General features: G+C 51.4%; 2 protein-coding genes across 2 annotated transcripts in view; both read left to right on the top strand.

The window, feature by feature from the left end:
- The window catches only part of FES (FES proto-oncogene, tyrosine kinase), an 11416-nt gene extending 6173 nt beyond the window's left edge, over positions 1 to 5243 (top strand). Inside the window, 10 exon segments of the mRNA XM_010841063.1 lie at positions 8 to 126; positions 596 to 805; positions 1164 to 1286; positions 1914 to 1967; positions 2697 to 2815; positions 3141 to 3235; positions 3354 to 3477; positions 3705 to 3862; positions 3978 to 4100; positions 4880 to 5243. Coding sequence (XP_010839365.1) covers positions 8 to 126; positions 596 to 805; positions 1164 to 1286; positions 1914 to 1967; positions 2697 to 2815; positions 3141 to 3235; positions 3354 to 3477; positions 3705 to 3862; positions 3978 to 4100; positions 4880 to 5022 — 1268 coding nt within the window. The 3' untranslated portion in view covers positions 5023 to 5243.
- A 6812-nt stretch (positions 5244 to 12055) lies between these two features.
- Positions 12056 to 12331, top strand: part of MAN2A2 (mannosidase, alpha, class 2A, member 2) — a 20120-nt gene continuing 19844 nt past the window's right edge. The window contains exon 1 of the mRNA XM_010841060.1: positions 12056 to 12193. The gene's annotated coding sequence lies outside the window, so the exon portion shown is untranslated. The remainder of the gene's footprint in view (positions 12194 to 12331) is intronic.

The raw sequence follows: 12331 nt of genomic DNA, 5'->3' as shown, positions 1-12331 counted from the left end.
CCCCAAGCCCGGCCACCCGCTGACGTCTGTCCCTGGCCTCAGGAGCAGGAGCGAGAAGGGGGAAGGACGCCCACCCTGGAGATTCTCAAAAGCCACATCTCGGGAATCTTCCGTCCCAAGTTCTCGGTGAGTGGATCCACAGCTCCACCCTTCCCTAAGGGGTGGGCCAGGCCAGGGCTCTCAGGGATGTCTCCCTAGGCCACTAGGTTTAGTCCCAGAGTTTAGTTACTGAAGGCTCCTCCCAGGCCACTTTTACTGGGGCACCCCTCTCTTCCCTGGGAGTCCAGATCCTGTCACCTCTGCCTACCCCTTCTTCTCTATCACCCACGTTGTGTGGCACGGTCACCCCAGGGCTCTCCCTGCTCCAGGAGTGGTTGCAGGCTGCAGACTGGTGTTCAAGGCAAAGCTTGGTTTGAGGTCGGCCAGCCTGGGCAAGTTTATTGCTGGTTCTGAGGGTTGCAGGAGGCTCTATGTGGCACTTCGGTGGTTTGTGAGGACGGGAGGCCTGTGAGAGGCAGACAGCCAGAGACGCCTCTCCCACAACCAACTGGCTGGCCTAGCGACTCCTCCTTGCTCCTCCCCCATGCCTTTCCAGCTCCCCCCTCCGCTGCAGCTCGTTCCAGAGGTGCAGAAACCCCTGCATGAGCAGGTGTGGTACCACGGGGCCATCCCGCGGACAGAGGTGGCTGAGCTCCTGACACATTCCGGGGACTTCCTCGTCCGGGAGAGCCAGGGCAAGCAGGAGTATGTGCTGTCGGTGCTCTGGGACGGCCAGCCCCGGCACTTCATCATCCAGTCCGCTGACGTGAGTGGACCCCAGCCTCCCCTTCCCTTCCCTCTCCTCCCCTCCCCTTCCCTTCAGCAGGGAATGACCTTGAGGCGGTAGAAAGGAGCTGCTATATCTTAGACGCCTCCCCGGCAGAGCTGAAACGGGCCGCAGAGACCACCCAATCCCTGCAAAAACCAACAGAAGTTAAGCCTTCAGCCTGCATCCCCCCATAAGATGGGGGAGCAGGCTCGTTGTGCACCCTCAGATCTCTGCCTCTCGCCCCAGGCAGTCCCTTTCTCTCCATTGCTCTTCCTTCCTCTCCTCTCCCATGGCTCAGTGACTCCCTGCCCCCAGCAATGGAGGCCGTTGACCCCAGGTCCCCCCACCCCTGCAGAACCTGTACCGACTGGAAGGAGATGGTTTTCCCAGCATCCCCCTGCTCATCGACCACCTGCTGCGCTCCCAGCAGCCCCTCACCAAGAAGAGTGGCATCATCCTGAACAGGGCCGTGCCCAAGGTGAGCCTGGGGCAGGGGCTGGGGGCTGCGGGTTTAGGCCCACAGAGGATCCTAACGCCGAGGGCTTTTCAGGTCCCCGGCAATTCATCTACATATGTGGGCTTCCCAGGTGGTGCTAGGTGGGAGGAACCCACCTGCCAGTTCAGGAGACGCAAGCAATGTGGGTTCAGTCCCCGGGTTGGGAAGATTCCCCTGGTGAAGAAGATGGCAACCCACCCAGTATTCTTGCCTGGAAAATCCCATGCACAGAGAAGCCCAGTGGGGCTACCATCTATAGAGTCACAAAGAGTCAGACACAACTGTAAGCGACTTTAGCACACACATACAGGATGCATATTAATACATACAGGGAGCCCAGCCAGCCTCCCGCTAGGCTTGGAACGTCAAGATCACTCCTGTTTCCTGGGCCTCATATACCAGGCTGGTGCTCACACACTCAGTGCACCTGTCTGGTCCCCGAGTCATCTAGGTGTGATCCTGGGTCCAGTCCCCATTTTACAGAGCAACAAACCAAGATGCCAAGCAATGAAAGACACAGCGTTGGTGGGGGGTGTTCAGTCCTTTGTAGGGCCCAGCACGTGTGCCCACCACTGACCTCTGACCCCTCCAACCACCTCCCTTCCTCAGGACAAGTGGGCGCTAAGCCACGAGGACCTGGTGCTAGGCGAGCAGATTGGACGGGTGAGTCGAGTGTGCTCTGCCAGCTCCTGGCCGCCTGCCTTCCCACCCTCAATCTGACTCCCAGCTTGCACCCCTGTCCACCGTCCATCCACTGCCAATACACCGTCCTGCCAGAAACCGAGGGGAGAGTGCCTGCCCTGACAACTCCCCAGAGACGCTTCTGCTGCCAGCTCCGCACCCTACTCCCCTCACACGCACGCACATCACCCCCACCCACCGCCCACCTCAAGGAGGTGAGACACGCTCTGTTCATGTTACCTATAAAATATCAGCTTGTGGCCTGGCGGGCCAGTGGTGAAGACTCCATGCTCCCCATGCAGGGGGCACAAGTTTGATTCCTATCGGGAAACTAAGATCCTGCCTGCTGCATGGCATGGCCAAAAATAAATAGATAAACAAATATAAACGAATATAAATACATACAATACGTTCTTAGGAAAGAAGCCACTGTCCTAAAACTCAGAATGCTTTTCCAACCCAAGCAAAAGTGATTTTTGAACCCTCCACGTCACAGTCTCAGTGACTGTAGTCAATCAGAGGTGACTTTCTCTGCCTGTCCCCTATGTCTGCTTGGCCCCCTGAACTGAGAGCCAAAATGAGCAGGACTAAGCATGGGGAGGGGGGGTGGTGCTGAGTCAAGGGCGGGTAGGGACAGGGTGGGCTGCGCTCCTGGGTGCAGGAGAGGCCCACAGTCCAGGGAAGACAGGTAGGAACCCCAGACTGTTTCAGGGCAACTTTGGCGAAGTGTTCAGCGGACGCCTGCGAGCAGACAACACCCTGGTGGCGGTGAAATCTTGTCGCGAGACACTCCCCCCTGACCTCAAGGCCAAGTTTCTCCAGGAAGCGAGGTGGGTGATAGAACACCCATCCCTGTAGGTCCCCCATACTACAACTTTCCCAGTGCATGGCAGGACGTTTGACCTCCAAAGGGCTTGACTTCTGCTGTGTTGTTTAAGCGTCCTGGCCCCCCCGTAGCTTGGCGGGGTCCAGGCTCGGGGACCCACCCGAAATCACACGTCCTGGTCAGCTGCTCTTCTCCTCTGCTGCCTGTCTTCTGTTCTCCCTCGGGCCACCTGGCCTTTCCTGGGGCTCCAGGGGCTAGGGAGGCGAATGTGTAAGATCCCTCCCACCCCTGCCCGAGGCGGAGCATAAGCAGCACCCCCAACCCCGCAGGATCCTGAAGCAGTACAGCCACCCAAACATCGTGCGTCTCATTGGCGTCTGCACCCAAAAACAGCCCATCTACATCGTCATGGAGCTTGTGCAGGGTGAGCCAAGGGGGCTGATTTCTGGGGGTGGGGCACTCAGCTGGGCTAGGTCTCTTCCGTCTCAAACCCCCATCCAAAGGCTCACCGAGCTTTCCCCACCAACACTGCCCACTCCCAGGGGGCGACTTCCTGACCTTCCTTCGGACGGAGGGAGCCCGCCTGCGGGTGAAGACACTGCTGCAGATGGTAGGGGACGCAGCCGCGGGCATGGAGTACCTGGAGAGCAAATGCTGCATTCACCGGTGAGGGGGTGAGGGGTGGGCATGGCAGGCCGTCCCAACACCCCTCCCCCACCCCTGCCCCTTCACCAGCAGCCACCAGCTCCAGAGGTGGGGTGTGCCTCAAAGGGACCAGGCATCGTTGCAGGGGCAGCTCTGGCCCATGGCTGTGTCGAGTGCGCCCTGGCCAGGCAGCTGGCAGATGCCACACGGACATTGGCCACACAAGCCCTGTGTCCTGCTTTGCCCAGGGACCTGGCTGCTCGGAACTGCCTGGTGACAGAGAAGAATGTCCTGAAAATCAGCGACTTCGGGATGTCCCGGGAGGAAGCCGACGGGATCTACGCGGCCTCAGGGGGTCTCAGACAAGTCCCCGTGAAGTGGACTGCACCGGAGGCCCTTAACTACGGTACCTGGGCCTGATCCACGCTGGCCACAAGGCCCGAGGCCGGGCACGGGTGCCACCGCCTGCCCCTCTGTGGCCGGTGGGCGCAGCCCACTCACGCTGCCTCACCTCCTCGCAGGCCGCTACTCCTCCGAGAGCGATGTGTGGAGCTTTGGCATCTTGCTCTGGGAGACCTTCAGCCTGGGGGCCTCCCCCTACCCCAACCTCAGCAATCAGCAGACCCGGGAGTTCGTGGAAAAGGGTAAGGGAACCCGGTGGCCTGACAGCGGCCCCAGAGCCAGGCCCTCTTCCTGGCTCTCCAGCTGGACTCTTCCAGGTCTCCTGTCTATCTTCCCCACTGGGGCACAGTAAGGACAATTCTTGAGGTATCATCCAGGGAACCCCTGTTATGTGCCAGGCTATACCTTTATTTCATTTACTCTTTTTTGAAAATTTTTATGTATTCAATTATTTTCGGCTGCTCTGGATCCTCGCGGCTGTGTGGGCTTTTTTCTAGTTGCAGCGAGCAGGAGCTACTCTGTAGTTGCAGTGCTTGGGCTTCTCATTGTGGGGGCTTCTCTTGTTGGGGAGCATGGGCTCTAGGCACGCAGGCTTCAGTAGCTGCAGCTCCCAGGCTCTAGAGCACAGGCTCAGAAGTTGTGGCACATGGGCTTAATTGCTCTGCAGCACGTGGGATCTTCCCGGACCAGGGATTGAACCCATGTCTCCTGCGTTGGCAGGTGGATTCTTTACCACTGAGCCACCAGGGAAGCCCCTCATTTACTCTTCATAACATGTGAGGTCAGGATTAAAAGGTCTCTTTTACAGACGGAAATTGAGATTTCACAAGAGTCACACAGCTAGCACACAGTGACTTGAGATTAGAATCTCTGTGTTTCTGGGAAAGAACAGGGGGCTCCTTAAAAACGCTGCAAGAAAAAAAAAGGAGAACTTTGCAGCTTAAGCTGCCATGTCCCCAGGGGCTGCCAGGGGCCCTCAGACCCCCTCCTTATGCCTGGTATGCTGTGCTTGTCCTCACAGGGGGCCGTCTGCCCTGCCCTGAGCTGTGCCCTGACGCTGTGTTCAGACTCATGGAGCAGTGCTGGGCCTACGAGCCAGGGCAGCGGCCCACCTTCAGCGTCATCTACCAGGAGTTACAGAGCATCCGAAAGCGGCACCGGTGAGGCTGGGCCTCACTGCTCAAGCCAGCGGCCCCTGCGGGCAAGATCATACCTCCTCAACGGGGCTCCAGCTCACCCTGCTGGACAGCTCTTCGACGTCCTGGACTCCAGCCTCTGGATTCTATGCTGTGAGCAGGGCTGCAGCTCCTGGCCTGCCCTGCATCCCTGCTCCTTCCAGGGCTTCCTCTTCCAGGCAGAAATAATAAATCCATTTGTGCTCATCAGGTGCTCTCAGCATGTGCAGTCCTCTGGAGGGCAGGTCTTAGGAGGACCAGAGGGCCTGTACCGTGGCCGTGGGGAAGGAGGAGGACGGGCAGCGTTCCCAGGGCGGAACCGACGTGGTGTCGTTGGTAGCTGTTGGATGTGAGACTTGGGGAGGAGGGAGAGAGACCAGGACAATGTGCAGGCTTCAGACCAGATGGAGGTGTTATTTCTGAACTAGGAGCCCAGGCAGAGGATCAGAGCCATGGGAACGATGGCGAGTTAGGAGAAGCATTTGAGGGGCCTGTGGGGATCTAAGTGTGACATGTAAGTCTGGAAGCTCAGAGTGAAGTAAAGGCTGGCAGCTGAGGTTTGTGAAAGTGAAAGTTGCTCAGTCGTGTCCGACTCTTTGCAAACCTATGGACTATATAGTCCATGGAATTCTCTGGGCCAGAATACTGGAGTGAGTAGCCTTTCCCTTCTCCAGGGGATCTTCCCAACCCAGGGATTGAACCAGGTCTCTCACATTGCAGGTGGATTCTTTACCAGCTGAGCCACCAGGGAAGTCATTCGCTTATAAATGTTTACAGACCCTGAGTCTGTGTCCCACAGTCAGATGAGATACAGGAGGGAAGAGGAGAGTGTCAGGGAAAGTTGGAGCTCCACCCAGAGCGGAGGGAGTGGCTGGAGAGAAAGAAAATGCTTTGCATCTCTCAAGACAAGTTTACCGAGCAATGAGGGGCCCTCACTTCCTCCCTTAAGTCCCCCGAAACCTAAAAGGTTATTTGAAACTTTTCTAGCAGCAACGGTGAAGGTAAAAAAGACAAAGAAGGACTTTCCTGGTGGTCCAGCAGTTAAGACTGTGTGCTTCTCCTGAAGTGGGTTCAATCCCTGGTTGAGGAACTAAGATCCTGCATGTTGTGCGGTGCAGCCAAAAAAAGAAAAAGAAGAAGTATAAACAAACAGAAAAACAGAAACTAGGAAGACTTTTAGCTCCAAAGGACAAAGCAGTAAGAATTTTGAGGTAAAAATGACCACCTTTCAAGAAAGTTCAACAAGCCGTTGATATCCAGTTTCAAAGGGTTGAAAGGTGAAAGGCCTAATACTTGTTTAAACAAGAGGAAATCGAGTTAGAGTGTGACTAAGTGAAAATTCAAACTGTGTCTCCATTAGAAGTGGTGAAAAGTGGAAATGAAGAACTTCTGCTTCAGGGTAGGATGTGGTAGGTCCTCACAGCCCCCACTCCCATTGCAACAGCGAAGAGGAAACATCAGACGAAGATAGCAGTTTTTAAAGATAATGGCAAGTAGTGTTAAGAAATTGAAGACTATATGAATAAAAATTTCAAGGAGGAGAAAGCCCCTCCAAGGTGAACTGATGATGCACAGGTATTCTACTCCCTGAGACATTTGCTGATCTGGGACATCTCTGATGATCAGAATTAAGAAGTGCTGTTGGGGAGCAGGGGGAGAAAAGGTGCTTACAGGGACTGTGCTATGGATTGGCACCTAGAGGAACCAAAATACAAAGCCAGTTTCCCCCATGGAACATTCTGGAGCAGTGTGGGCAACCAGGCAGGGGCTGGGCTGGAAAGGCAGAGGTTTAGAGGGAGGGGCCCTGAAACAAACTGATTTCTCCCTCAAGATACTGGCCAGGTTTTGAAACTGCGGGAGGCTAAAGAGCTAACTTTAAAATCTCTTTAGAGCAGAATTTGAAAGATTTGGAGAGACAGAGACTGGCCAGGCTTTCCCAGATCTGAGGTTTATCAGAACTGTAACTCTGCCCCAACTCAGCTCAATGCTTGATCACATCAAGGTAACTAGCTCCTTTGGGAACCCTCGGGGAGAAGTTGGGGAAAGGAATAACATAATATTTTACCCTTCTTTTATACCCAAAATGCAACATATGATAAACATTATAAAACAGGCAAAAAGGAAGAAAAACGGGACCAATATACAAGAGAAAAACAATAGAAGCAGACCCACAAATGATCCAAATATTGGATTTGGCAGGTAAGGATTTCAAAATAACTGTGCTTAATATGTTAAACAGAGAAAAAAGTGGACAAAATAGATGCAAATACAGAGAATTTCAACAGGGTTGGAATCTATTTTAAAAAAATCAAAGGAGCAGGTAGAACTGAAAAATGTCATCTCTGAAATTACAAATTTTAAAAATTCATAGAACTAAAGGATAAAATCATATACAGACTAAACACACAGTCCCAGGATTTGTTCCCTAACCAAAAGACAGTTAGTGAACTTAAAGTCAGATTTATAGCATCTAAACTAAGGGCTTCCCTGGTGGCTCAGACAGTAATCTGCCTGTAATGCAGGAGACGTGGGTTTGATCCCTGGATCAGAAAGATTCCTGGAGAAGGGAATGGCAACCCACTCCAGCATTCTCGCTTGGAGAACAGCATGGACAGAGGAGCCTGGAGCGCTGCAGTCCATGGGGTTGCAAAAAGTCCAACATGACTGAGCAATTAATAGTTTCACTTTTAATCCAATAAAGAGAGAAGAAGAAATAGAACAGAGCCTAAGAAACATGTGGGACTCCAAGGTAACTGAAGTTTCAGGAGAGAGAGAAGCTAGAACCAGAGTAAACTAGAGATCACCCAAATGTCTATATAGCAATAAAAAAGAACAAACTATAAGTATATGTACCAAACACTGATGAATCTCAAAGACAGGTAGAGTAAAGAAACTCTGCGTGAAGCAGTGCTTGTGATTCCATTTCAGGAAGTTCAAGCACAGGCAAAACTAAGCTATAGAGAAATGAAAACTGGTTGTCTGAGGGGTACCAGCAGAAGTGGTCAGCACTGCCTTGGTGTCGTTATAACCTTGCATGTCTCTACACTGACCACGTGGGCAAGGTTTGTGCATGGTGACTGGAGTCTTGACAGAACATACCACTATTATTCCTGGAGCAAGAGGACATAGCAACCTAGAGAGGAGCCTTCCTATATTGTGGGAGACCATTTCCCATCCATCTTTCTAGTTTCAGTTGAGTGCAGGTTTTTCTATCTGGCCCCCTCCCTTCACGGAGTAAGGCCCGAGGCCCTCCAACTGCTTGGCCATAGTTTAGAGTTGGCTCCACAGCTGCAGAGTGGCCTAACACCATGCCTCCTGCCATCTGTCCCTCCAGTTCAGTGTCAGCCTATAGCACTAGGGAGGTGAGAACTTGACACCATGCTGGTCATGGTTTTGCTGTCGGTGTGAGTAATGAGCTGTCTGGATCCTTGCGCCAGAGTTCTAGCCCACACTTGACCTGACAGCCCACGGAGCCCTGTCTTTGCTCCAAAAAGGGGATGTGATCTTTTCGGCCCCACGCTGAGTGCCAGCGTGGCCAAGTAATCACTTCCTTTTGGTCCGCTGTGACCTCAGTCTGGATTCATTATGGAGACATGCATACCCAGATGATGAAACCTGCGTTCTTAGTTGTTCAGTTGTGTCCAACTCTTTGCGACCCTTTGGACTGTAGCTCGCCAGGCTCCTGTCCGTGGTCCAGGGGGGACTGGACCATGGGGTTTTTCTGTCCATGGGGTTTTTCAGGCAAGAATATTGGAGTAGGTTGCCATGCCTTCCTCCAGGGGATCTTCCTGACTCCGGGACTGAACCTTAGTCTCCTGTGTCTCCGGCATTGCAGGCAGACTCTTTACCTGCTCGTTCATCTGGAAGGCCCTGATCTTTTAGTACTACACATATTTTTGAAAGCTGTCTCAAATCTTTCAGGGAGTGAAGTTGTATACTCCTAAATACGTTAACTGGTTGTTCCACAGAAACTCTTTTTGTATGGCAGATTTTCCTATCCATTAATTTAAAAAAAAACTGCGGTAAAATGTAGATGATGAAATTGCCACCCCAAATTCAGATTGAACGTTTGCTCAACCCTGGCAGCCCAAGGCTGAAACCAAATCTTCTCTTGCTCTTGGGGATGTCTCTGCGAAACTCTTCAGCTACCGTGCAATCATTTTCCTAGAATGGAAACCTCGGCAAAGGTCAAGGTAACACATTACAGGCCAGGGTAAGGAGAGAAAGCTGCTATAAGGCTGCGTGGGTTTGGTTATTATACAAGGGGTCCCAAAAGAGGAAAGTGATAGTTTTTCCATAAAGACAAACTCTCTTGTTTTTTTGTTTTGTTTTTGAATATTTAGTTGTTCATTTGGCTGCAGCATAAGGGGTCTTAGGTGCTCCAGAGCACATGGGAACCCTAACCCATGAGCCATGTATTGCAAGGCAGATTCTCAACCCCTGGACCACCAGGACCTCCGAAAACTCTCTCTCATTACTGGGCTCTGAGAGGACAGACCTTGCTAATGTCTTTTTAAACATTCCATTATACCCAAATAATGAAAATCAGCTTGTCTTTATTGGCTTGGGTTACAATACACCTTTTCAGTGCTGTCACAGGTCTACCTGAATTCCCCTGTGATTTGCCACCAGTGGATAGACCAAGACATGGAGTAGCCTGGAATCCCATTAGAAGCACCTTGGTATTATTCTATCGATGACTTCCTCATTAGAAAAACTAACTAGTTCAAACTGCCCTAGACAGGATAGCCCAATACCTACCCAAGGCAGGAAAATGTGGTGGCTTCTCTTGCTGCAGAGCACGGGCTCTCGGATGCGCAGGCTTCAGTAGCTGTGGTGCACAGGCTTAGTTGCCCTGCAGCGTATGGAATCTTCCCAGACCAGGGATGCAGTGAGTACCCCCTGCACCAGCAGGCAGACCCTTAACCACTGGACCACCAGGGAAGTCCTAACTCTATCTCTTGATAGAGACATAAACAGGGAGGCTCTACGGTTGATCCCCAGTAGCATCTGGGATACAGTGGTTTGGCTACAGATAAGGAGACTGGCTGTGGTCTAACCTGCAAGTGGGTCTGATTATCCTACTGGGACGCATAGCTGTGGTCCCTCTCAACTTATGTTGCCTAAGATAAATAGACAGCAAGCTCCTATTGGTGCAAGCTCCCACCAGTGCAATGAATTGGACTACCTCTTGGGGTGACTGATGCTCCTGAAAAGAATTCTTTGCTGGATACATGAAAGGTCAGGGTGGTGGAAGGCAGACTGTTTAGAAACGGCTCTGATACACTGCCCTGACGACTTTGCCACAGGAGGTAAGGCTTGACCACTGTCTAATTTGAGTCTTGTCAAAACACACTATGATTCCTCCTGGAACAGGGGGAGATAAGCAGCCTGGTGAAGAGCCACCTTCTTCTGGGAGATTCCACAAAGCCATTTCTCATCCCTTTGCCTAGTTTTAGTGAAGTGTAGGCCTTTCCACCTTGCCCCACCCTTCTCCCCCAACTTAGAGTGTAGCGGCAGGGCATTAAGTTGTCTGATTGCAGCTGAGTTATTAATAGTTGGCTTCTCAGCTACAGAGAGACCTACCATCAAGCTCCCTGTCATCTGGTCCCTCTGGTTCAGTGTCATCCTGTGGCCGGGGAAGCTGGCACCAGGCTGGCCTTGCTTTTGCTGCCTGTGTGAGTAATAGCAGTGTGGATCCATCGGGGCTTATCATCTCCTTACTAGCTGGATCTCATGGAAGTATGGTGGACACATCTTGCTAGGTGTATGCAGAGATTTGTGCACAATGATTTGTGGCCCTGTTAGCTACCATGCTGCACTTAGGGAATGTTTGACCTTTTAAAAAAATTATTTATTTATTTTTGACTGCTCTGGGTTTTGGTTACTGCACTTGGGATTTCTCTAGCTGCGGCAAGCAGGGTCTACTCTCTTGTTGCCAAACACAGGCTCTAGGTCCTTTGGGCTTCATTAGCTGCAGCTCAAGGGTTCAGTAGTTGTGACACACAGGCTTAGTTGCTCTGCAGCATGTGCCCTGCGGAATCCTCCAGAACCAGGGACCGAGTCCATGTCACCTGCATTGGAAGGCAGCTTTTTAACCACTGGACCTCCAGGGAAGTCCTTGACCTCTTGATAGAGGGGAACCTTTGGGAGTGATGAGAAAGTTCTGTGTTTTGACCTGAGTGATGATTAAACCTGTATATTCATTTATACCTGAGTTTTAAACTCATCAAACAATATACTTAAGACTTGTGCCACATACTTTGTTGTGTCTCACTTAAAAAAAAAAAAAAAAAGACCAGAGAACCAATAAGAGCTCTTGAAAATAAGCTTATGATTGCCAAAATGAAAAATTCAATAGGCAGGTTGGAAGATAAATTTCCCAGACCACAAGGACAAAGCACAGAAACACAGAGGATGATGGACCCAGATTACCTCTAACACCTTAGCAACAGGCATATCAGCAAATGAACCTAGAAAAATGTTTCTGATGGTAATAAATGAAATGGGAGTTAAAACAATGAAGTGGCTTTGAAAATCTGGCTAATCAACGAAAAAGTTGCTTAAGCAATTTTCAAGTTTGTAATTGATGGTGGAAGCTGGCACAACTCTTTTGGGGAGCAATAGAATGCCAAGTATCAGTCTTATCAGTCCTAATCTTTTGAGCAGGTAACCTCACAGCTGCAAATTTGTCCTAAGGTAATAATTTTAATTTTTTAAAATTCTTATTTAGTTTTGGCTGCACCAGGTCTTATTGTGGTTCCTGGGCTCAGTAGTTGCCCTGTGGCACGTGGGATCTTATTTTCCCAACCAGGGATCGAACCTGAGTCCTCTGCACTGCAGGGAAGATTTTTAACCCCTGGACCACCAGGCACGTCCCGAGGTAATAATTTTAAAAGAAGACAAATGTGGAATTCATAGAGATGTTCACTAGTGTGGTTTAGTATGCTGCAAAATTATAAACCCAGATGTCCAGTAAAAGTACAAGCGAGGAACGCATGGGTCTTGTTCGTTAATTGCCAACTCAAGAGAGGGAGTTGTGATTAACGCACGGTACCACCAGGAGGCAGCACTCCTTTGCCCAAGGAGCGTAACTGCATCAAGTGAAGGATACCTACACCAGAGCTGAGAGGGGGCCGGAAAACGCCCTCCACCCTTCGGTTGGTGAAATGGAGGAGGACTGTTTCTGCTATTGGTAGTTCAGCTGACATCTAGGAAGAGTCAGAAAACATCAAGTCACGCGTCCGTCCTCGCGGCTCCGCGGCGCGCGGTCGTCCGGGGTCCGGGCTGCGGCTGCG

Source organism: Bison bison, unplaced genomic scaffold (assembly GCF_000754665.1).
Source record: "Bison bison bison isolate TAMUID 2011002044 unplaced genomic scaffold, Bison_UMD1.0 scf7180017864155, whole genome shotgun sequence".
Lineage (NCBI taxonomy): Eukaryota > Metazoa > Chordata > Mammalia > Artiodactyla > Bovidae > Bison > Bison bison.
This window is presented reverse-complemented; position numbering and strand designations above follow the sequence as displayed.